The sequence below is a fragment of the Nannobrachium achirus genome, assembly GCF_963921795.1.
Source record: "Nannobrachium achirus genome assembly, chromosome: 23".
NCBI classification, from domain to species: domain Eukaryota; kingdom Metazoa; phylum Chordata; class Actinopteri; order Myctophiformes; family Myctophidae; genus Nannobrachium; species Nannobrachium achirus.
Genome location: NC_137830.1, coordinates 7,520,384 through 7,546,728, shown reverse-complemented (window position 1 = coordinate 7,546,728; position 26,345 = coordinate 7,520,384). Strand labels below are relative to the sequence as shown.

The 26,345-nt window shown below is 43.9% G+C and overlaps 2 protein-coding genes across 2 annotated transcripts; both read right to left on the bottom strand.

Moving 5' to 3' along the window:
* Window positions 1-1,043: 1,043 nt before the first annotated feature.
* Window positions 1,044-13,950, bottom strand: LOC308308519 (coatomer subunit gamma-2-like; the record flags this gene model as incomplete). The annotated part of the gene is made up of 5 exons (XM_080753930.1): window positions 1,044-3,043; window positions 3,891-3,989; window positions 5,375-5,513; window positions 6,606-6,658; window positions 13,947-13,950. 5 exons carry the CDS (start codon window positions 13,948-13,950, stop codon window positions 2,913-2,915), a joined length of 426 nt encoding a protein of 141 aa, XP_080610056.1. The 3' UTR covers window positions 1,044-2,912.
* Window positions 13,951-14,473: 523 nt separating this feature from the next.
* On the bottom strand, window positions 14,474-25,884 carry LOC308308518 (coatomer subunit gamma-2-like; the record flags this gene model as incomplete). Its single annotated transcript, XM_080753929.1, has 5 exons — window positions 14,474-16,475; window positions 17,323-17,421; window positions 19,311-19,449; window positions 20,542-20,594; window positions 25,881-25,884. The coding sequence occupies 5 exons, from the start codon at window positions 25,882-25,884 to the stop codon at window positions 16,345-16,347; spliced, it is 426 nt and encodes a 141-aa protein (XP_080610055.1). The 3' UTR covers window positions 14,474-16,344.
* Between the last annotated feature and the right edge of the window lie 461 nt (window positions 25,885-26,345).

Here is a 26,345-nt window from a genome sequence, read left to right as displayed (position 1 = left end):
TTGGGGGTCCTTAACCACTGATAGGCACAATCTACAAATGTCTTAACAGTACATATATGTGGAAAGGGAATGATTAAGGAATTTTGATTCAGGCTTAAAGTCATTTATATTCACATTATTCCTGACCATCTCCAGGGCACCATCGATATCTTCTGTGTGCTGCGTCATTCAACATCTTTTCACTTCAGATTCTGCCAAAGAAACAAGCGGCCAGGTCTATGAAAATAAGCCCAAAAGAAGCAACTATAGGCCGAGTTTCACTACTTTACATCAGCTATTTGAAAACAGCAGATCAGCAAGCCCACAATGTCACATCGCGACACGTTGTGAACTTGTCCGGGTCAGCGAAATAATTTGGGATCCACTGTTTAAAAAAACCCATTAGAAAGCAAGCCTAATAAGCGACTACACTTGGGTGTGGCCAGGAATAAAATGTAAAGTAAGTGCTATAATTGAAGGTTAAATGAAATTACTACATGTAGAAATTACCCATCATTCCATGTAAACCTGAAAAGGCTACTTTGAAAATTTCTGTGGCCACTTTGATTAGAGAAATTGTTAAATTTGATATGCAAAACCTTTTTATCTTTGCAATTTCATGAGAAAAGGGAGTTGGACTGCAGTTTTAGGTCTTCTATGTTCTGGCATGACCAGAGTTTGTTTTGTACATTTCTTAATTATTTATTTGTATACCTTTGTGCACCTCCGGAAAAATTATAGGCCATTTTAAAAGATCCACCTGTTTCCGCGAGAATTTACTGTAGCATTATCTGTGGGACACTTAACGGAGAACAGCAGACATACAAGCTCACGTCGCGTCGCAGATGCAACCGCTGTGAGCTTGTAGATCATTCTCGGCTGCGACGCCGGAAACTGCCGCACACTTTCTGCGCAATGCACGACGAGACGTGGGAAAGTTGTGGATGGCAATGAGTACTACCAGAATATAGTGCTTGATTTAACCAAAGAAAATCACTTGGCCTGTACCTTTAATAATATAATAACATTCCTTGTCAATTCAAATAAGAATGCCAAAACTGAAACAGGGTTTTAGACTTGGTCCATGGTCAAGACTTTATTACTCGACAAGAACATCTTTGTACAGAAAAGGAACCACGAACGAATGATCTTAAGTGTTAGATGTTTGAACAGCAAAATAATGAGAAATGTTTGGAACATTCTCTTCAATATATTTGTCAAGGTGTAAAAGAGAAATGAAACAATAACATTATTTTAACATTCACGTTAAAGGAGCAGCTCGCCGAAAATAAATGTAAAATTGCATAATTATTTTCTATCAAATACACACCCCAGAAAGCCTTTAATTCACGGATGATTATTTTTCTTTTTAGCTTTTTGTCGCATTCCTGACATAAATTCCTCTGCAGTTTGGAAGCTGCCATGTCCAAATTTGGACGTGGTATCGATTAACTTGTAGGTTTTTGTCAGCACCGACGCTACAGCTTTGACATTAGCCTCGATATCCAGGCATTCATAATTTGTCATAAGAAAAAAAAGGGTGTTTGGGCAAGAACTCTGGTTTCATGTTGGCTTCAGGACAATTTGCCAACTCAATCAAAAAAAATACCATGTGTAGGACATTCTTCTTCCCGATCTTTCATTGGTTCCAGGTAAGCACATTTTGTCTTGATCACAAATTGATTCCAGTACTCCAAGGGACAGCAGACGCTCAAACAACCTTTAGGTTGTCGTTTCGTGTCCTGTAGGATTGTCATGGGTTCAGGGTTAGGAACTGCATGACCTACAAGCGTGGGTCAAAAAACGCGAGCCAGATTGCTGATGTCCATTTTGGTTTCCGCACTCTGAGCAACTGTCTTGGCCTAGCTTTTTAGCTTGTGACCCAAAAGAGAAATTAGACGTTTGTCAGGGACCCAAACTAGTGAAAACAGCAGATCCATTTTCACTACTTCTTCATTATTATATTTTATTTACGGAATTGCACTTATTTCTAAAAGTCAAATTATATTATTTCTAGAGAAATTGAAATATATATTTCAACAAATTATTGGCTCAGTAACAGGACAAAAACTAACAAGAAATGTCCATGAATGTTGAGGCTTCATGGGGTATGCAATCGATAGAAAATTAAAATACCAAATGACGAATGAATGATGATACCAAGAGAGTACAAAATGACCTTAAAGTATCCTATAGGATCCATAGTGAACCGCTGCCGATCATCAAATTATGCGACGAAATCTCTTGTTGGGTGAACTACTCCTTTAAGATTCACGTTAACACGTATAAGACAGAAGGATAGATTAGCCCATTTAGGCCTAACATTTGTGGATGCTTTAACTATTAAAAAATAGCAGATATACAAGCTCACAGCGCGGCACCGAGTGCCGCGCTGCGAGCTTGTAGATCTGCTATTTTTGAAAAAGTCGTGAAAATGTGGGCAAATCTTTGGATATATGTATTTTCCAAGCGAACGGTTGTAACTCAAATTTTGCTTCTGGGTGGTCCCTGGAACTAGATATTTTGAAATGGGGGTCCGTGGCCAAATAAATATCATTTTGGGGGTCCTTCACATGAAAAGGTTTGAGCACCACTGACATAGTAGTCTCTCAAGAACAGACTAACCGAGCTCCAGTTAAGTGAAAAGGACCTTTTCTTTGACGATGGCTGGCCAGATTGCTGACATAGTTTTTCCAAAAATCTTAGAAGGATTCAAAAGACACTTATAGAATCGGGTCAAAATTCTAATTTTCACGATTTTTCAAAAATAGCAGATCTACAAGCTCGCAGCGCGGCACTCGGTGCCGCGCTGTGAGCTTGTATATCTGCTATTTTTCAATAGTTAAAGCATAAAATATTGCGTCATAATGTGTTCAGGCCTAAATGGGTTAGATGGGGTTGGGGGGGGTGTTAGGGGGTCCCTCAGGGACCCCTCAGCCCACGGAGGCCAGGATGACGTCCACGGCCGTTTCGTCGCCGCTCCGCACCGTCACCTGCATGGTGACGCCGTCGGCCAGCGCCAGCCGGGCTCGAACCAGGACGTCGTGGCAGCCCCGGAACACACCTGGGGAGAGAGAGGATGTCACACAAACTGATGAAAGGGAAACAGTTACAGTACATTGTATACCAACAAGGTCCTTGGTATTCAATTCATTAGTGGATGAATTGGGCTTTTTTTGGGGTCTTACTTTTAGGCAGGGTTTTTGACTGTACTATGTTTGTCCGGAGTACCGGTTAGGGGATTAACGATTTGTGATTTTTGCAAGTCGACTCGACTCAGTAAAAGGTTGAGTTGACGTCGACTTTATCGTTTGATGACGTCATCACGTCACACACGACCCCCCAATTATTTTGGGGGGGTCCCCAGATGATTGACTTAATGTGAAACATTAAACAAACCAACATAAAATTTAAGTGTATGTCTTCACATTTCTAAAGTGACAATTTAAGGACTTTTTAATACCTCTAAAATGACAAATTAAACATTGGCCAAATTGTCAAATATATAGAGGCAGAAATTGTGAAAATAGCAGATCTACATGCTCACAACGCGTCACAATAGAACGTTTTCGACTTTCTCTGGTGGGAGTCGACTTGTGTAATGAAGTCGACTGAGCCTAAAAGTGTAAATGTCATTTTCCCAAGACATAGAAAGATAGATGCCTCCTCTGGCTCTGAATCAAACAATTTGATTCTGTGTCAAACTATATTTGAAAACCCAAATCAAAAGGATCAGCAATTCTTTCGGTCCGCGACATGCTTTCATAGAAGACACGCTGGCTTCTGTGGAATGAAAATGCCCGAAACCAGTCAAGGCGACGGAGAACTTTGATCCATGTACATTAAGATTACAGAACATAGTTTGATCATCTTCAGCAGCCTGGAAGAATCACTGTCAATCAAACACCCACCGGCCAGAAACAGGACGTGAGAGTTCTTGTTCTCCGGAACTTTGTCTGATCGCTCGCACGGCTGCATGCCCAGGAAGCTGACGATGTTTCCCACGGCCTCTGTTGTAGACAAACAACAACAACAAGAGACACAGTCAGTAACGTACAGTTTAGGCCAGGGGTTTTCAAACTTTTTTTTGACTCTGGGCACCCCTGTAAATAACTTTTTTATCCACGGCACCCCTGAGTTACACTGTTCCTTTTTAGAATCTTACATCCTATTGGAGAAATATCCGTTTCCATCTGAACTGACTGAAAATAACGTTATACTTGACGTTTAACCACTTGAACCCCAGCATGCCTATTCAGGGGCGAAGGTTCACCAAAAATAGCAGATTACAAGCTCACAGCGCGTCACGTTGTGACGCGTTGTGAGCTTGCAGATCTGCTATTTTTGGTGAAGAGAGTTGTCGTAGATGGAAAAAGAACTCATCAAGTACAGTGCAAATCAGGTCTGTTTTACTAAGCATAGTGAAGTGATGTTGATGTAGTGATACGAATTCCAAATATTATCAAATTATCTCGCGGCACCCCAGGGTGTCCTGCCACCCTCTTTGAAAAACCCCTGCGCTTTAGGCACTTAATCCAGAGCGACTTACAGAAAGCAAGGTAAACACGAGGGAATGCATCAAACACATAGATAAAATAACCTAGGATCATAGGTAAACCAAGAGCCTAAACAGTACATTGAGACTATACACACTATAGGATGCGAGGTCAATGACCTGGTATCTGTTTACATAGCATGCTTTCTAAATGACATTTTTTGCGAGGTCGTCATGGCTATGGCAAGTGCTATGGGCTGAGCCTCAGCCGCTGAGGTGGAGTCTGAGGAGGTGAGTCTTCAGATTACGGCAGACAATTGGGAGTGAGTCTGCAGTTCTAACTGCAATGGGGAGCACGTTCCACAGTTTGGGAGCCAGAAGAAAGAAGAGTCTGGGACTCGTGGAGCGTCGTCCAGGGTGTTTTAGGGGAAGGGAGAAGAGTCTGGGACGTGTCCAGGGTGTTTTAGAGGAAGAGAGAAGAGTCTGGGACGCGTCCAGGGTGTTTTAGAGGAAGAGAGAAGAGTCTGGGACGCGTGGAGCGTCGTCCAGGGTGTTTTGGGGAAGGGATAAGAGTCTGGGACGCGTGGAGCATCGTCCAGGGTGTTTTAGAGGAAGAGAGAAGAGTCTGGGACGCGTGGAACGTCGTCCAGGGTGTTTTAGGGGAAGGGAGAAGAGTCTGGGACGCGTGGAGCGTCGTCCAGGGTGTTTTAGTGAAGGGAGAAGAGTCTGGGACGCGTGGAGCGTCGTCCAGGGTGTTTTAGGGAAGGGAGAAGAGTCTGGGACGCCTGGAGCGTCGTCCAGGGTGTTTTCGGGGAAGGGAGAAGAGTCTGGGACGCGTGGAGCGTCGTCCAGGGTGTTTTAGGGAAGGGAGAAGAGTCGAATCGAGAGGTTCATATTTACCGTCCAGTGTCCGTACTGACGCCAGAGCGAACGTCTCCTCCTTCTCGAACTCCTCGCCCACCTCGTCCCAGGCCGCCGCGAAGTTAGGCTTCAGAACTTTCTGGATGTGGTCCGCTACCGTCACCTCCAAGTCCTCCAGCTAGGGGAAGGATCAACAAACCTTTTAACACATTTACTTCAGGAACGCAATTAGCCAGTAGCTATGCCCCTCCCAAAAAGCTTTTGTCCAATGCTAGCTTAGAATAACTTCCTGCTTGCCAAGGTTTGCCTTGGCAACAGCCTTGGCAAGCTGCCGGTTGCTAAGCTAGCATTGGACAAAAGCTTTTAGGGGAGGGGCATAGCTACTGGCTAATTCTGCGTCACTCTAGATTTTAACCACTTTAACGATTATTTTATGCTTTAACTATAAAAAGAATAGCAGATATAGAAGCTTGCAGCGCGGCACCTAGTGTGTAGATCTGCTATTTTTGAAAAATTGTGAAAATTTGAATTTTGACCCGATTCTATAAGTGTCTTTTGAATCCTTCTAAGATTTTTTTGAAAAACCTATGTTTCTATGTCAGCAATCTGGCTGGCCATCGTCAAAGAAAAGGTCCTTTTCACTTAAATGGAGCTCAGTCAGTCTGTTCTTGAGAGACTACTATGTCAGTGGCTCTCAAACCTTTTCATGTGAAGGACCCCCAAAATGATATTTATTTGGCCACGGACCCCCATCTCAAAATATTTAGTTCCAGGGACCCCCCAGAAGCAAAATTTGAGTTACAAACGTTCGCTTTGAAAATACATAATACACTCAGAATATACACAGACACAGCCTATAGATACTGTGTATAGGTCATTACATTTTTCTCAAAAGGATTTTTGTTTTTACATTGTGAAATGATTTTAAAAAAATGATTTAAAAAATGTTGGCAAAAAGAGAGGGAAAAAAAATGCTGACATTGACGTGACTCCTTTCTAAATAATAGGACTTGTTATTGCATTGGGTTCCGCCCTCTGTTCAACTGCAGTGAGTTGAGAATGGAAACACTGCCCTCATGTGGATTCTTTCATATCACACTGTAACACTGTTAGTGAACAAAGACTCGGTGGGAACGATTCCTGTCACAATATAGAGCCGTTTAACACTGTTACTGAACAAACACTCTATAGCAATGATTACTGTGACAACGTGGAGCAGTTTAACCCTGTTAGTGAACACACATACTGTTTATAGATGAGTGATTCCTACCTCGAGGCAGCAGCAGCAGTGCAACTGCACTTCCTGGTGTGTCAGGTGAGTGACTGGGGGAGAATTCCTTGGCTACAGCGCCGTCTATGGATGGGGACCTACTGATAGGTTCTAGAGGCATGCAGTCTACCGCACTTCCAGGGGGTGGGGGGGGCAGCGGCCTTCGGCCGCTGCCTGGGCTCGCAAGTCCGGCTTGGTGCCGTCCCCCCACCTCGGCGCCTGACTCTGGCTGGAGCTTTACAAAAAAACAAAACAAAAAAAAAGCCAGCTGCTGAGCTGACCTGCGCAGCGTGCGTGCGTGCGTGCGTGCGTTCGTTCAGTGCAATGTGAATGCATGTGACTTAGGAAGATAGATAGATAGATACGTAATAAACATGATTTGGTACAAGCTCAACTAAAAGGAGATCCTAGTAATGTTTTTGGCTTATTTCCACAGGGAAGTCATTCACGAATGAACTAATTATTGATATAGGACTGTCATAGGTATACAGTGTCATTGACAGTACAGTTCACTGGTACAAGCTCAACTAAAAGGTGATCCTAGAAAAGACTAAGTCAGGGGGAAAAAAGGGGGAAACAATTTAAAAACTAAAACAATAAAAACAGCCGATCTACAAGGCTGCATGTGGGCTTGTGGATCAGCTGTTTTGGGTAAATGTGGGTTATTTATCTAATGCAGTATTGATCCCTTTATCGAGTGATTGATTGAAGACTTTATGACAAGTTTCATGACAGTACAGTTCACTGGTACAAGCTCAACTAAAAGGAGCTTTATTCATTTATTGAATGAATTATTTCCCTGTCTCCACACCAGGCCCAACTGCGCCGCCACTGACTGATAAATTGCGACCGTCAGGTCGCAGTTACTATCGAAACCTCGACCAGGTGTCTGTCTGTCCGTCACACTTTTGCCCTGCTCATATCTCCGCAACAGCTGACCCGATCCGTGCCAAATTTTGCACAGACAGTCCTTGCCCTCCACCCATCGATTCTCACATTCTCTTCTAGCGCCACCATGAGGCCGAAACTCTTTCTGGACACTGCTCCTACAAATCTTGGCCTAAAATCACACAAATCGGTACACACTTGCTCTACACTCATGTCATCAACATGGATCTGTCCCATTTAGCGCCACCTTCAGGCCGATTTTTTAAAACCCATTTTTGGACACTACTCCTACAGATTTTGCCCTAAAATCACGCAAATCGCTACGCAGTCAGTATATATTAGGGAGTCTTACTGGTTTAATTATTTATTTATCTATTTATTTATTTACTTCCCGACTATGTTTCCGAGACTGATTATTTATTTATTTATTTCCCGACTGTTTCCGAGACTGATTATTTATGTAATTAATTATTTATTTATTTCCGCCCCTGGACTCCGCCCCCCCCCCCCCCCCCCCCCCAGGCGTCTGCCTATCGATCGGCTGGGCTTTAAAGAGCCATAACTCCGCTTTGCAGCGTGCTACCGTCTCCAAACTCGCTGTCTGGCTTCTCGTGTTACTGGTATTAAATAACACATACAAGCTCACGGAAGCTCCATCCAACTTCTGCGCAATGCATTATGGGATGTTGGAAAGTTGTGGATACTAGCAACAGAGTATTTATTTAAATAAATAAATAAATACATAAATAAATAAATAAATAAATATATAATGAATGAATGAACACATGAATAAATAAATAAATAAATAAATAAAAAAAGAAAGTGTGTGTGCATGCATGCATGCGTGCATGCATGCATGCGTGCGTAATTACTGCCTCCTCGTTAAGAACCCCACACATTTAGGCAAATTCTTTCTTTCTTTCTTTCCTTCCTTCCTTCCTTCCTTCCTTCCTTCCTTCCTGTAAATGAGGCCGCATGACAAGCGTTCTCGTCACCGCGCTGACGTGCTAATTACACGCAAATACAAGGGGTGGAGTCGAACTTAACAAGTGGGCGTGGTTTCAACTACAAGCTCACAACGCGTCGCATCAAGACGCGTTGTGAGCTTGTAGATCTGCTATTAACGAGTGGGCGTGGTTTCAACAAGAGGGAGGAGTCTGACTTAACGAGTGGGCCTAACGTAATGAGTTTTGTGGGCGTCGCACGCATTAATTATGTAAATTAAGCCGACTTGGTGCGTGCGTGCGTGCCTCAATTAATTAATTCATTCATTAATTAATTAATTAATTAATTGATTGCCTCCTCGTTAATAACCCCGTAAATTTAGGCAAATTCCTTCCTTTCTTTCTTTCTTTCTTTCTTTCTTCAATAAATAAATAATTATGTTAATGAGGTTGGGGGCGTGGTCTGCGTTAATTATGTTAATGAGGGGCGTGGTCTGCGTTAATTATGTTAATGAGCAAAAAAAAGGAAAAGTAGTGGTCTGCGTTAATTATGTTAATGAGACTGCACAACATGCATTTGACGCGCGCGTCTTGTTGCTAATTACACGCGAATGCAGGGGGCGGAGCTAATTAGCGTAATTATTTAAATTGGGGGGCGTGGTCTGCATTAATTATGCAAATGAGGTTGGGGCGTGGTCTGCATTAATTATGTAAATGAGACTGCACAACATGCATTTGACGCGCGCGTCTTGTTGCTAATTACACGCGAATGCAGGGGGCGGAGCTAATTAGCGTAATTATTTAAATTGGGGGGCGTGGTCTGCATTAATTATGCAAATGAGGTTGGGGCGTGGTCTGCATTAATTATGTAAATGAGACTGTCTTGTTGCTAATTACACGCGAATGCAGGGGGCGGAGCTAATTAGCGTAATTATTTAAATTGGGGGGCGTGGTCTGCATTAATTATGCAAATGAGGTTGGGGCGTGGTCTGCATTAATTATGTAAATGAGACTGCACAACATGCATTTGACGCGTGGGCGTGGTTTGCATACATTATGCTCGCATACATTATGCTAATGAGGGCGTTAAGGTGGGTTTTCCAGCGCGTAAAAAATGCAGACGACCGTATGTAAATGAAGGGGAGGAGCTTAGTCGACGTATGAAAATTGGGGGCGGTGCATGGTTTGGAAATGTGTGTGGGTGTGGTTCGCATAAATTATGCTAATGAGGCTGTTAAGTGTCGTTTCCCAGCGCGTAAAAAATGCAGACGACCGTATGTAAATGAAGGGGAGGAGCTTAGTCGACGTATGCAAATTGGGGGCGGGGCATGGTTTGGAAATGCGTGTGGGCGTGGTTTGCATACATTATGCTCGCATACATTATGCTAATGAGGGCGTTAAGGTGGGTTTTCCAGCGCGTAAAAAATGCAGACGACCGTATGTAAATGAAGGGGAGGAGCTTAGTCGACATATGCAAATTGGGGGCGGGGCATGGTTTGGAAATGCGTGTGGGCGTGGTTTGCATACATTATGCTCGCATACATTATGCTAATGAGGGTGTTAAGGTAGGTTTCCCAGCGCGTAAAAAATTCAGACGACCGTATGTAAATGAAGGGGAGGAGCTTAGTCGAAGTATGCAAATTGGGGGCGGGGCATGGTTTGGAAATGCGTTTGGGTGTGGTTCGCATACATTATGCTCGCATACATTATGCTAATGAGGGTGTTAAGGTAGGTTCCCCAGCGCGTAAAAAATGCAGACGACCGTATGTAAATGAAGGGGAGGAGCTTAGTCGACGTATGCAAATTGGGGGCGGGGCATGGTTTGGAAATGCGTGTGGGCGTGGTTTGCATACATTATGCTCGCATACATTATGCTAATGAGGGCGTTAAGGTGGGTTTTCCAGCGCGTAAAAAATGCAGACGACCGTATGTAAATGAAGGGGAGGAGCTTAGTCGACGTATGAAAATTGGGGGCGGTGCATGGTTTGGAAAAGTGTGTGGGTGTGGTTCGCATAAATTATGCTAATGAGGCTGTTAAGTGTCGTTTCCCAGCGCGTAAAAAATGCAGACGACCGTATGTAAATGAAGGGGAGGAGCTTAGTCGACGTATGCAAATTGGGGGCGGGGCATGGTTTGGAAATGCGTGTGGGCGTGGTTTGCATACATTATGCTCGCATACATTATGCTAATGAGGGCGTTAAGGTGGGTTTTCCAGCGCGTAAAAAATGCAGACGACCGTATGTAAATGAAGGGGAGGAGCTTAGTCGACGTATGAAAATTGGGGGCGGTGCATGGTTTGGAAAAGTGTGTGGGTGTGGTTCGCATAAATTATGCTAATGAGGCTGTTAAGTGTCGTTTCCCAGCGCGTAAAAAATGCAGACGACCGTATGTAAATGAAGGGGAGGAGCTTAGTCGACGTATGCAAATTGGGGGCGGGGCATGGTTTGGAAATGCGTGTGGGCGTGGTTTGCATACATTATGCTCGCATACATTATGCTAATGAGGGCGTTAAGGTGGGTTTTCCAGCGCGTAAAAAATGCAGACGACCGTATGTAAATGAAGGGGAGGAGCTTAGTCGACATATGCAAATTGGGGGCGGGGCATGGTTTGGAAATGCGTGTGGGCGTGGTTTGCATACATTATGCTCGCATACATTATGCTAATGAGGGTGTTAAGGTAGGTTTCCCAGCGCGTAAAAAATTCAGACGACCGTATGTAAATGAAGGGGAGGAGCTTAGTCGAAGTATGCAAATTGGGGGCGGGGCATGGTTTGGAAATGCGTTTGGGTGTGGTTCGCATACATTATGCTCGCATACATTATGCTAATGAGGGTGTTAAGGTAGGTTCCCCAGCGCGTAAAAAATGCAGACGACCGTATGTAAATGAAGGGGAGGAGCTTAGTCGACGTATGCAAATTGGGGGCGGGGCATGGTTTGGAAATGCGTGTGGGCGTGGTTTGCATACATTATGCTCGCATACATTATGCTAATGAGGGCGTTAAGGTGGGTTTTCCAGCGCGTAAAAAATGCAGACGACCGTATGTAAATGAAGGGGAGGAGCTTAGTCGACATATGCAAATTGGGGGCGGGGCATGGTTTGGAAATGCGTGTGGGCGTGGTTTGCATACATTATGCTCGCATACATTATGCTAATGAGGGTGTTAAGGTAGGTTTCCCAGCGCGTAAAAAATTCAGACGACCGTATGTAAATGAAGGGGAGGAGCTTAGTCGAAGTATGCAAATTGGGGGCGGGGCATGGTTTGGAAATGCGTTTGGGTGTGGTTCGCATACATTATGCTCGCATACATTATGCTAATGAGGGTGTTAAGGTAGGTTCCCCAGCGCGTAAAAAATGCAGACGACCGTATGTAAATGAAGGGGAGGAGCTTAGTCGACGTATGCAAATTGGGGGCGGGGCATGGTTTGGAAATGCGTGTGGGCGTGGTTTGCATACATTATGCTCGCATACATTATGCTAATGAGGGCGTTAAGGTGGGTTTTCCAGCGCGTAAAAAATGCAGACGACCGTATGTAAATGAAGGGGAGGAGCTTAGTCGACGTATGAAAATTGGGGGCGGTGCATGGTTTGGAAATGTGTGTGGGTGTGGTTCGCATAAATTATGCTAATGAGGCTGTTAAGTGTCGTTTCCCAGCGCGTAAAAAATGCAGACGACCGTATGTAAATGAAGGGGAGGAGCTTAGTCGACGTATGCAAATTGGGGGCGGGGCATGGTTTGGAAATGCGTGTGGGCGTGGTTTGCATACATTATGCTCGCATACATTATGCTAATGAGGGCGTTAAGGTGGGTTTTCCAGCGCGTAAAAAATGCAGACGACCGTATGTAAATGAAGGGGAGGAGCTTAGTCGACATATGCAAATTGGGGGCGGGGCATGGTTTGGAAATGCGTGTGGGCGTGGTTTGCATACATTATGCTCGCATACATTATGCTAATGAGGGTGTTAAGGTAGGTTTCCCAGCGCGTAAAAAATTCAGACGACCGTATGTAAATGAAGGGGAGGAGCTTAGTCGAAGTATGCAAATTGGGGGCGGGGCATGGTTTGGAAATGCGTTTGGGTGTGGTTCGCATACATTATGCTCGCATACATTATGCTAATGAGGGTGTTAAGGTAGGTTCCCCAGCGCGTAAAAAATGCAGACGACCGTATGTAAATGAAGGGGAGGAGCTTAGTCGACGTATGCAAATTGGGGGCGGGGCATGGTTTGGAAATGCGTGTGGGCGTGGTTTGCATACATTATGCTCGCATACATTATGCTAATGAGGGCGTTAAGGTGGGTTTCCCAGGGCTTAAAAAATACAGACGACCGTAGTGAGCATTCGTTCCACGAACGCATTCATTCAATGAATGAATGAATAAATAAATAAAGTGCAAACGAACGAGCGAACGAACGAACGCACGTGCACGCACGCACACTTTATTATTTATTCATTCATTCACGCACGCACGCACGCACGCACGCACACTTTATTTTTTAATTAATTCATGAATACAGCCTGCGATATGCGTGAAATCTTGCAAGCACATTCCCACTAGGTCAAGGAACAGATGCCTCCCTTCTCACATTGGCCTGTTATAGCGCCACCAGCGGGTCAACTTTTGCATAACACATTTTTGGAACAAAATGCCTCAAATCATGCATGCAGCTAATTTCAGTAACGTCAAAGAGAGCACTGCCTGCGATCTTGACATTTTGTACTTTTATAGACATTGTTTTCTGGCTTGAAGCGAGCCCACAATTGTTTCGAAGGAACAATATTTTCTAGTTAATCCATGCTGTTTGTGTTTCGGTGTTTGTTTGTCTGTGGCTGCATGCGTGGCGACCGCACGTTTCCCAAAGAGTCAGTGGGCCTTTAAGCTAGATGCAGAATAGATCACAATTAGAGTGAAAATCTTCAACTTAAATCTTTGCTTCTGGGCGTCCCTGGAACAAAATATTTTGCGATGGGGTCCATCCGTGGAAAAAAGAAAAATTCAGATGGGGCTCTGTGGACAAATACATATTTTGGGGGTCCTTAACCACTGATAGGCACAATCTACAAATGTCTTAACAGTACATATATGTGGAAAGGGAATGATTAAGGAATTTTGATTCAGGCTTAAAGTCATTTATATTCACATTATTCCTGACCATCTCCAGGGCACCATCGATATCTTCTGTGTGCTGCGTCATTCAACATCTTTTCACTTCAGATTCTGCCAAAGAAACAAGCGGCCAGGTCTATGAAAATAAGCCCAAAAGAAGCAACTATAGGCCGAGTTTCACTACTTTACATCAGCTATTTGAAAACAGATCAGCAAGCCCACAATGTCACATCGCGACACGTTGTGAACTTGTCCGGGTCAGCGAAATAATTTGGGATCCACTGTTTAAAAAAACCCATTAGAAAGCAAGCCTAATAAGCGACTACACTTGGGTGTGGCCAGGAATAAAATGTAAAGTAAGTGCTATAATTGAAGGTTAAATGAAATAACTACATGTAGAAATTACCCATCATTCCATGTAAACCTGAAAAGGCTACTTTGAAAATTTCTGTGGCCACTTTGATTAGAGAAATTGTTAAATTTGATATGCAAAACCTTTTTATCTTTGCAATTTCATGAGAAAAGGGAGTTGGACTGCAGTTTTAGGTCTTCTATGTTCTGGCATGACCAGAGTTTGTTTTGTACATTTCTTAATTATTTATTTGTATACCTTTGTGCACCTCCGGAAAAATTATAGGCCATTTTAAAAGATCCACCTGTTTCCGCGAGAATTTACTGTAGCATTATCTGTGGGACACTTAACGGAGAACAGCAGACATACAAGCTCACGTCGCGTCGCAGATGCAACCGCTGTGAGCTTGTAGATCATTCTCGGCTGCGACGCCGGAAACTGCCGCACACTTTCTGCGCAATGCACGACGAGACGTGGGAAAGTTGTGGATGGCAATGAGTACTAAGAAAATCACTTGGCCTGTACCTTTAATAATATAATAACATTCCTTGTCAATTCAAATAAGAATGCCAAAACTGAAACAGGGTTTTAGACTTGGTCCATGGTCAAGACTTTATTACTCGACAAGAACATCTTTGTACAGAAAAGGAACCACGAACGAATGATCTTAAGTGTTAGATGTTTGAACAGCAAAATAATGAGAAATGTTTGGAACATTCTCTTCAATATATTTGTCAAGGTGTAAAAGAGAAATGAAACAATAACATTATTTTAACATTCACGTTAAAGGAGCAGCTCGCCAAAAATAAATGTAAAATTGCATAATTATTTTCTATCAAATACACACCCCAGAAAGCCTTTAATTCACGGATGATTATTTTTCTTTTTAGCTTTTTGTCGCATTCCTGACATAAATTCCTCTGCAGTTTGGAAGCTGCCATGTCCAAATTTGGACGTGGTATCGATTAACTTGTAGGTTTTTGTCAGCACCGACGCTACAGCTTTGACATTAGCCTCGATATCCAGGCATTCATAATTTGTCATAAGAAAAAAAAGGGTGTTTGGGCAAGAACTCTGGTTTCGTGTTGGCTTCAGGACAATTTGCCAACTCAATCAAAAAAAAATACCATGTGTAGGACATTCTTCTTCCCGATCTTTCATTGGTTCCAGGTAAGCACATTTTGTCTTGATCACAAATTGATTCCAGTACTCCAAGGGACAGCAGACGCTCAAACAACCTTTAGGTTGTCGTTTCGTGTCCTGTAGGATTGTCATGGGTTCAGGGTTAGGAACTGCATGACCTACAAGCGTGGGTCAAAAAACGCGAGCCAGATTGCTGATGTCCATTTTGGTGTCCGCACTCTGAGCAACTGTCTTGGCCTAGCTTTTTAGCTTGTGACCCAAAAGAGAAATTAGACGTTTGCCAGGGACCCAAACTAGTGAAAACAGCAGATCCATTTTCACTACTTCTTCATTATTATATTTTATTTACGGAATTGTACTTATTTCTAAAAGTCAAATTATTATTATTTCTAGAGAAATTGAAATATATATTTCAACAAATTATTGGCTCAGTAACAGGACAAAAACTAACAAGAAATGTCCATGAATGTTGAGGCTTCATGGGGTATGCAATCGATAGAAAATTAAAATACCAAATGACGAATGAATGATGATACCAAGAGAGTACAAAATGACCCTAAAGTATCCTATAGGATCCATAGTGAACCGCTGCCGATCATCAAATTATGCGACGAAATCTCTTGTTGGGTGAACTACTCCTTTAAGATTCACGTTAACACGTATAAGACAGAAGGATAGATTAGCCCATTTAGGCCTAACATTTGTGGATGCTTTAACTATTAAAAAATAGCAGATATACAAGCTCACAGCGCGGCACCGAGTGCCGCGCTGCGAGCTTGTAGATCTGCTATTTTTGAAAAAGTCGTGAAAATGTGGGCAAATCTTTGGATATATGTATTTTCCAAGCGAACGGTTGTAACTCAAATTTTGCTTCTGGGTGGTCCCTGGAACTAGATATTTTGAAATGGGGGTCCGTGGCCAAATAAATATCATTTTGGGGGTCCTTCACATGAAAAGGTTTGAGCACCACTGACATAGTAGTCTCTCAAGAACAGACTAACCGAGCTCCAGTTAAGTGAAAAGGACCTTTTCTTTGACGATGGCTGGCCAGATTGCTGACATAGTTTTTCCAAAAATCTTAGAAGGATTCAAAAGACACTTATAGAATCGGGTCAAAATTCTAATTTTCACGATTTTTCAAAAATAGCAGATCTACAAGCTCGCAGCGCGGCACTCGGTGCCGCGCTGTGAGCTTGTATATCTGCTATTTTTCAATAGTTAAAGCATAAAATATTGCGTCATAATGTGTTCAGGCCTAAATGGGTTAGATGGGGTTGGGGGGGGTGTTAGGGGGTCCCTCAGGGACCCCTCAGCCCACGGAGGCCAGGATGACGTCCACCGCCGTCTCGTCGCCGCTCCGCACCGTCACCTGCATGGTGACGCCGTCGGCCAGCGCCAGCCGGGCTCGAACCAGGACGTCGTGGCAGCCCCGGAACACACCTGGGGAGAGAGAGGATGTCACACAAACTGATGAAAGGGAAACAGTTACAGTACATTGTATACCAACAAGGTCCTTGGTATTCAATTCATTAGTGGATGAATTGGGCTTTTTTTGGGGTCTTACTTTTAGGCAGGGTTTTTGACTGTACTATGTTTGTCCGGAGTACCGGTTAGGGGATTAACGATTTGTGATTTTTGCAAGTCGACTCGACTCAGTAAAAGGTTGAGTTGACGTCGACTTTATCGTTTGATGACGTCATCACGTCACACACGACCCCCCAATTATTTTGGGGGGGTCCCTAGATGATTAACTTAATGTGAAACATTAAACAAACCAACATAAAATTTAAGTGTATGTCTTCACATTTCTAAAGTGACAATTTAAGGACTTTTTAATACCTCTAAAATGACAAATTAAACATTGGCCAAATTGTCAAATATATAGAGGCAGAAATTGTGAAAATAGCAGATCTACATGCTCACAACGCGTCACAATAGAACGTTTTCGACTTTCTCTGGTGGGAGTCGACTTGTGTAATGAAGTCGACTGAGCCTAAAAGTGTAAATGTCATTTTCCCAAGACATAGAAAGATAGATGCCTCCTCTGGCTCTGAATCAAACAATTTGATTCTGTGTCAAACTATATTTGAAAACCCAAATCAAAAGGATCAGCAATTCTTTCGGTCCGCGACATGCTTTCATAGAAGACACGCTGGCTTCTGTGGAATGAAAATGCCCGAAACCAGTCAAGGCGACGGAGAACTTTGATCCATGTACATTAAGATTACAGAACATAGTTTGATCATCTTCAGCAGCCTGGAAGAATCACTGTCAATCAAACACCCACCGGCCAGAAACAGGACGTGAGAGTTCTTGTTCTCCGGAACTTTGTCTGATCGCTCGCACGGCTGCATGCCCAGGAAGCTGACGATGTTTCCCACGGCCTCTGTAGACAAACAACAACAACAAGAGACACAGTCAGTAACGTACAGTTTAGGCCAGGGGTTTTCAAACTTTTTTTTGACTCTGGGCACCCCTGTAAATAACTTTTTTATCCACGGCACCCCTGAGTTACACTGTTCCTTTTTAGAATCTTACATCCTATTGGAGAAATATCCGTTTCCATCTGAACTGACTGAAAATAACGTTATACTTGACGTTTAACCACTTGAACCCCAGCATGCCTATTCAGGGGCGAAGGTTCACCAAAAATAGCAGATTACAAGCTCACAGCGCGTCACGTTGTGACGCGTTGTGAGCTTGCAGATCTGCTATTTTTGGTGAAGAGAGTTGTCGTAGATGGAAAAAGAACTCATCAAGTACAGTGCAAATCAGGTCTGTTTTACTAAGCATAGTGAAGTGATGTTGATGTAGTGATACGAATTCCAAATATTATCAAATTATCTCGCGGCACCCCAGGGTGTCCTGCCACCCTCTTTGAAAAACCCCTGCGCTTTAGGCACTTAATCCAGAGCGATTTACAGAAAGCAAGGTAAACACGAGGGAATGCATCAAACACATAGATAAAATAACCTAGGATCATAGGTAAACCAAGAGCCTAAACAGTACATTGAGACTATACACACTATAGGATGCGAGGTCAATGACCTGGTATCTGTTTACATAGCATGCTTTCTAAATGACATTTTTTGCGAGGTCGTCATGGCTATGGCAAGTGCTATGGGCTGAGCCTCAGCCGCTGAGGTGGAGTCTGAGGAGGTGAGTCTTCAGATTACGGCAGACAATTGGGAGTGAGTCTGCAGTTCTAACTGCAATGGGGAGCACGTTCCACAGTTTGGGAGCCAGAAGAAAGAAGAGTCTGGGACTCGTGGAGCGTCGTCCAGGGTGTTTTAGGGGAAGGGAGAAGAGTCTGGGACGTGTCCAGGGTGTTTTAGAGGAAGAGAGAAGAGTCTGGGACGCGTCCAGGGTGTTTTAGAGGAAGAGAGAAGAGTCTGGGACGCGTGGAGCGTCGTCCAGGGTGTTTTGGGGAAGGGATAAGAGTCTGGGACGCGTGGAGCATCGTCCAGGGTGTTTTAGAGGAAGAGAGAAGAGTCTGGGACGCGTGGAACGTCGTCCAGGGTGTTTTAGAGGAAGGCAGAAGAGTCTGGGACGCGTGGAGCGTCGTCCGGGGTGTTTTAGAGGAAGGGAGAGGAGTCTGGGACGTGTGGAGCATCGTCCAGGGTGTTTTAGGGAAGGTAGAAGAGTCTGGGACGCGTGGAGCGTCGTCCAGGGTGTTTTAGGGGAAGGGAGAGGAGTCTGGGATGCGTGGAGCGTCGTCCAGGGTGTTTTAGGGGAAGGGAGAGGAGTCTGGGACGCGTGGAGCGTCGTCCAGGGTGTTTTAGAGGAAGGGAGAAGAGTCTGGGACGCGTGGAGCGTCGTCCAGGGTGTTTTAGTGAAGGGAGAAGAGTCTGGGACGCGTGGAGCATCGTCCAGGGTGTTTTAGGGAAGGGAGAAGAGTCTGGGACGCCTGGAGCGTCGTCCAGGGTGTTTTAGGGGAAGGGAGAAGAGTCTGGGACGCCTGGAGCGTCGTCCAGGGTGTTTTAGGGGAAGGGAGAAGAGTCTGGGACGCGTGGAGCGTCGTCCAGGGTGTTTTAGAGGAAGGGAGAAGAGTCTGGGACGCGTGGAGCGTCGTCCAGGGTGTTTTAGTGAAGGGAGAAGAGTCTGGGACGCGTGGAGCGTCGTCCAGGGTGTTTTAGGGAAGGGAGAAGAGTCTGGGACGCCTGGAGCGTCGTCCAGGGTGTTTTAGGGGAAGGGAGAAGAGTCTGGGACGCGTGGAGCGTCGTCCAGGGTGTTTTAGGGAAGGGAGAAGTGTCGAATCGAGAGGTTCATATTTACCGTCCAGTGTCCGTACTGACGCCAGAGCGAACGTCTCCTCCTTCTCCAACTCCTCGCCCACCTCGTCCCAGGCCGCCGCGAAGTTAGGCTTCAGAACCTTCTGGATGTGGTCCGCTACCGTCACCTCCAAGTCCTCCAGCTAGGGGAAGGATCAACAAACCTTTTAACACATTTACTTCAGGAACGCAATTAGCCAGTAGCTATGCCCCTCCCAAAAAGCTTTTGTCCAATGCTAGCTTAGAATAACTTCCTGCTTGCCAAGGTTTGCCTTGGCAACAGCCTTGGCAAGCTGCCGGTTGCTAAGCTAGCATTGGACAAAAGCTTTTAGGGGAGGGGCATAGCTACTGGCTAATTCTGCGTCACTCTAGATTTTAACCACTTTAACGATTATTTTATGCTTTAACTATAAAAAGAATAGCAGATATAGAAGCTTGCAGCGCGGCACCTAGTGTGTAGATCTGCTATTTTTGAAAAATTGTGAAAATTTGAATTTTGACCCGATTCTATAAGTGTCTTTTGAATCCTTCTAAGATTTTTTTGAAAAACCTATGTTTCTATGTCAGCAATCTGGCTGGCCATCGTCAAAGAAAAGGTCCTTTTCACTTAAATGGAGCTCAGTCAGTCTGTTCTTGAGAGACTACTATGTCAGTGGCTCTCAAACCTTTTCATGTGAAGGACCCCCAAAATGATATTTATTTGGCCACGGACCCCCATCTCAAAATATTTAGTTCCAGGGACCCCCCAGAAGCAAAATTTGAGTTACAAACGTTCGCTTTGAAAATACATAATACACTCAGAATATACACAGACACAGCCTATAGATACTGTGTATAGGTCATTACATTTTTCTCAAAAGGATTTTTGTTTTTACATTGTGAAATGATTTTAAAAAAATGATTTAAAAAATGTTGGCAAAAAGAGAGGGAAAAAAAATGCTGACATTGACGTGACTCCTTTCTAAATAATAGGACTTGTTATTGCATTGGGTTCCGCCCTCTGTTCAACTGCAGTGAGTTGAGAATGGAAACACTGCCCTCATGTGGATTCTTTCATATCACACTGTAACACTGTTAGTGAACAAAGACTCGGTGGGAACGATTCCTGTCACAATATAGAGCCGTTTAACACTGTTACTGAACAAACACTCTATAGCAATGATTACTGTGACAACGTGGAGCAGTTTAACCCTGTTAGTGAACACACATACTGTATATAGATGAGTGATTCCTACCTCGAGGCAGCAGCAGCAGTGCAACTGCACTTCCTGGTGTGTCAGGTGAGTGACTGGGGGAGAATTCCTTGGCTACAGCGCCGTCTATGGATGGGGACCTACTGATAGGTTCTAGAGGCATGCAGTCTACCGCACTTCCAGGGGGTGGGGGGGGGCAGCGGCCTTTGGCCGCTGCCTGGGCTCGCAAGTCCGGCTTGGTGCCGTCCCCCCACCTCGGCGCCTGACTCTGGCTGGAGCTTTACAAAAAAACAAAACAAAAAAAAAGCCAGCTGCTGAGCTGACCTGCGCAGCGTGCGTGCGTGCGTGCGTGCGTTCGTTCAGTGCAATGTGAATGCATGTGACTTAGGAAGATAGATAGATAGATACGTAATAAACATGATTTGGTACAAGCTCAACTAAAAGGAGATCCTAGTAATGTTTTTGGCTTATTTCCACAGGGAAGTCATTCACGAATGAACTAATTATTGATATAGGACTGTCATAGGTATACAGTGTCATTGACAGTACAGTTCACTGGTACAAGCTCAACTAAAAGGTGATCCTAGAAAAGACTAAGTCAGGGGGAAAAAAGGGGGAAACAATTTAAAAACTAAAACAATAAAAACAGCCGATCTACAAGGCTGCATGTGGGCTTGTGGATCAGCTGTTTTGGGTAAATGTGGGTTATTTATCTAATGCAGTATTGATCCCTTTATCGAGTGATTGATTGAAGACTTTATGACAAGTTTCATGACAGTACAGTTCACTGGTACAAGCTCAACTAAAAGGAGCTTTATTCATTTATTGTATGAATTATTTCCCTGTCTCCACACCAGGCCCAACTGCGCCGCCACTGACTGATAAATTGCGACCGTCAGGTCGCAGTTACTATCGAAACCTCGACCAGGTGTCTGTCTGTCCGTCACACTTTTGCCCTGCTCATATCTCCGCAACAGCTGACCCGATCTGTGCCAAATTTTGCACAGACAGTCCTTGCCCTCCACCCATCGATTCTCACATCCTCTTCTAGCGCCACCATGAGGCCGAAACTCTTTCTGGACACTGCTCCTACAAATCTTGGCCTAAAATCACACAAATCGGTACACACTTGCTCTACACTCATGTCATCAACATGGATCTGTCCCATTTAGCGCCACCTTCAGGCCGATTTTTTAAAACCCATTTTTGGACACTACTCCTACAGATTTTGCCCTAAAATCACGCAAATCGCTACGCAGTCAGTATATATTAGGGAGTCTTACTGGTTTAATTATTTATTTATCTATTTATTTATTTACTTCCCGACTATGTTTCCGAGACTGATTATTTATTTATTTATTTCCCGACTGTTTCCGAGACTGATTATTTATGTAATTAATTATTTATTTATTTCCGCCCCTGGACTCCGCCCCCCCCCCCCCCCCAGGCGTCTGCCTATCGATCGGCTGGGCTTTAAAGAGCCATAACTCCGCTTTGCAGCGTGCTACCGTCTCCAAACTCGCTGTCTGGCTTCTCGTGTTACTGGTATTAAATAACACATACAAGCTCACGGAAGCTCCATCCAACTTCTGCGCAATGCATTATGGGATGTTGGAAAGTTGTGGATACTAGCAACAGAGTATTTATTTAAATAAATAAATAAATACATAAATAAATAAATAAATAAATATATAATGAATGAATGAACACATGAATAAATAAATAAATAAATAAAAAAAGAAAGTGTGTGTGCATGCATGCATGCGTGCATGCATGCATGCGTGCGTAATTACTGCCTCCTCGTTAAGAACCCCACACATTTAGGCAAATTCTTTCTTTCTTTCTTTCCTTCCTTCCTTCCTTCCTTCCTTCCTTCCTGTAAATGAGGCCGCATGACAAGCGTTCTCGTCACCGCGCTGACGTGCTAATTACACGCAAATACAAGGGGTGGAGTCGAACTTAACAAGTGGGCGTGGTTTCAACTACAAGCTCACAACGCGTCGCATCAAGACGCGTTGTGAGCTTGTAGATCTGCTATTAACGAGTGGGCGTGGTTTCAACAAGAGGGAGGAGTCTGACTAAACGAGTGGGCCTAACGTAATGAGTTTTGTGGGCGTCGCACGCATTAATTATGTAAATTAAGCCGACTTGGTGCGTGCGTGGTGCGTGCGTGCCTCAATTAATTAATTCATTCATTAATTAATTAATTAATTAATTGATTGCCTCCTCGTTAATAACCCCGTAAATTTAGGCAAATTCCTTCCTTTCTTTCTTTCTTTCTTTCTTCAATAAATAAATAATTATGTTAATGAGGTTGGGGGCGTGGTCTGCGTTAATTATGTTAATGAGGGGCGTGGTCTGCGTTAATTATGTTAATGAGCAAAAAAAAGGAAAAGTAGTGGTCTGCGTTAATTATGTTAATGAGACTGCACAACATGCATTTGACGCGCGCGTCTTGTTGCTAATTACACGCGAATGCAGGGGGCGGAGCTAATTAGCGTAATTATTTAAATTGGGGGGCGTGGTCTGCATTAATTATGCAAATGAGGTTGGGGCGTGGTCTGCATTAATTATGTAAATGAGACTGCACAACATGCATTTGACGCGCGCGTCTTGTTGCTAATTACACGCGAATGCAGGGGGCGGAGCTAATTAGCGTAATTATTTAAATTGGGGGGCGTGGTCTGCATTAATTATGCAAATGAGGTTGGGGCGTGGTCTGTATGTTATGTAAATGAGACTGCACAACATGCATTTGACGCGCGCGTCTTGTTGCTAATTACACGCGAATGCAGGGGGCGGAGCTAATTAGCGTAATTATTTAAATTGGGGGGCGTGGTCTGCATTAATTATGCAAGTGAGGTTGGGGCGTGGTCTGCATTAATTATGTAAATGAGGCTGCATTAATTATGTAAATGAGGCTGTTAAGTGGCGTTTCCCAGCGCGTAAAAAATGCAGACGGCCGTATGTAAATGAAGGGGAGGAGCTTAGTCGAAGTATGCAAATTGGGGGCGGGCATGGTTTGGAAATGCGTTTGGGTGTGGTTCGCATACATTATGCTCGCATACATTATGCTAATGAGGGTGTTAAGGTGGGTTTTCCAGCACGTAAAAAATGCAGACGACCGTATGTAAATGAAGGGGAGGAGCTTAGTCGACGTATGAAAATTGGGGGCGGTGCATGGTTTGGAAATATGTGTGGGTGTGGTTCGCATAAATTATGCTAATGAGGCTGTTAAGTGGCGTTTCCCAGCGCGTAAAAAATGCAGACGACCGTATGTAAATGAAGGGGAGGAGCTTAGTCGACGTATGCAAATTGGGGGCGGGGCATGGTTTGGAAATGCGTGTGGGCGTGGTTTGCATACATTATGCTCGCATACATTATGCTAATGAGGGCGTTAAGGTGGGTTTTCCAGCGCGTAAAAAATGCAGACGACCGTATGTAAATGAAGGGGAGGAGCTTAGTCGACGTATGAAAATTGGGGGCGGTGCATGGTTTGGAAATGTGTGTGGGTGTGGTTCGCATAAATTATGCTAATGAGGCTGTTAAGTGTCGTTTCCCAGCGCGTAAAAAATGCAGACGACCGTATGTAAATGAAGGGGAGGAGCTTAGTCGACGTATGCAAATTGGGGGCGGGGCATGGTTTGGAAATGTGTGTGGGCGTGGTTTGCATACATTATGCTCGCATACATTATGCTAATGAGGGCGTTAAGGTGGGTTTTCCAGCGCGTAAAAAATGCAGACGACCGTATGTAAATGAAGGGGAGGAGCTTAGTCGACATATGCAAATTGGGGGCGGGGCATGGTTTGGAAATGCGTGTGGGCGTGGTTTGCATACATTATGCTCGCATACATTATGCTAATGAGGGTGTTAAGGTATGTTTCCCAGCGCGTAAAAAATTCAGACGACCGTATGTAAATGAAGGGGAGGAGCTTAGTCGAAGTATGCAAATTGGGGGCGGGGCATGGTTTGGAAATGCGTTTGGGTGTGGTTCGCATACATTATGCTCGCATACATTATGCTAATGAGGGTGTTAAGGTAGGTTCCCCAGCGCGTAAAAAATGCAGACGACCGTATGTAAATGAAGGGGAGGAGCTTAGTCGACATATGCAAATTGGGGGCGGGGCATGGTTTGGAAATGCGTGTGGGCGTGGTTTGCATACATTATGCTCGCATACATTATGCTAATGAGGGCGTTAAGGTGGGTTTCCCAGGGCTTAAAAAATACAGACGACCGTAGTGAGCATTCGTTCCACGAACGCATTCATTCAATGAATGAATGAATAAATAAATAAAGTGCAAACGAACGAGCGAACGAACGAACGCACGTGCACGCACGCACACTTTATTATTTATTCATTCATTCACGCACGCACGCACACTTTATTTTTTAATTAATTCATGAATACAGCCTGCGATATGCGTGAAATCTTGCAAGCACATTCCCACTAGGTCAAGGAACAGATGCCTCCCTTCTCACATTGGCCTGTTATAGCGCCACCAGCGGGTCAACTTTTGCATAACACATTTTTGGAACAAAATGCCTCAAATCATGCATGCAGCTAATTTCAGTAACGTCAAAGAGAGCACTGCCTGCGATCTTGACATTTTGTACTTTTATAGACATTGTTTTCTGGCTTGAAGCGAGCCCACAATTGTTTCGAAGGAACAATATTTTCTAGTTAATCCATGCTGTTTGTGTTTCGGTGTTTGTTTGTCTGTGGCTGCATGCGTGGCGACCGCACGTTTCCCAAAGAGTCAGTGGGCCTTTAAGCTAGATGCAGAATAGATCACAATTAGAGTGAAAATCTTCAACTTAAATCTTTGCTTCTGGGCGTCCCTGGAACAAAATATTTTGTGATGGGGGTCCATCTGTGGAAAAAAAAATGTTCAGATGGGGCTCTGTGGCCAAATACATATTTTGGGGGTCCTTAACCACGGATAGGCACAATCTACAAATGTCTTAACAGTACATATATGTGGAAAGGGAATGATTAAGAAAGTTTGATTTAGGCTTAAAGTCATTTATATTCACATTATTCCCGACCATCTCCAGGGCACCATCGATATCTTCTCTGTGTGCTGCGTCATTCAACATCTTTTCACTTCAGATTCTGCCAAAGAAACAAGCGGCCAGGTCTATGAAAATAAGCCCAAAAGAAGCAACTATAGGCCGAGTGTCACTACTTTACATCAGCTATTTGAAAACAGATCAGCAAGCCCACAATGTCACATCATAATAATAATAATTTGGAATCCACTGTTTAAAAAAAACATTAGAAAGCCTAATAAGCGACTACACTTGGGTGTGGCCAAGAATAAAATGTAAAGTAAGTGCTATAATTGAATGTTAAATGAAATTACTACATGTAGAAATTACCCATCATTCCATGTAAACCTGAAAAGGCTACTTTGAACTTTTCTGTGGCCACTTTGATTAGAGAAATTGTTAAATTTGATATGCAAAACCTTTTTATCTTTGCAATTTCATGAGAAAAGGGAGTTGGACTGCAGTTTTAGGTCTTCTATGTTCTGGCATGACCAGAGTTTGTTTTGTACATTTCTTAATTATTTATTTGTATACCTTTGTGCACCTCCGGAAAAATTATAGGCCATTTTAAAAGATCCACCTGTTTCCGCGAGAATTTACTGTAGCATTATCTGTGGGACACTTAACGGAGAACAGCAGACATACAAGCTCGCGTCGCAGATGCAACCGCTGTGAGCTTGTAGATCATTCTCGGCTGCGACGCCGGAAACTGCCGCACACTTTCTGCGCAATGCACGACGAGACGTGGGAAAGTTGTGGATGGCAATGAGTACTACCAGAATATAGTGCTTGATT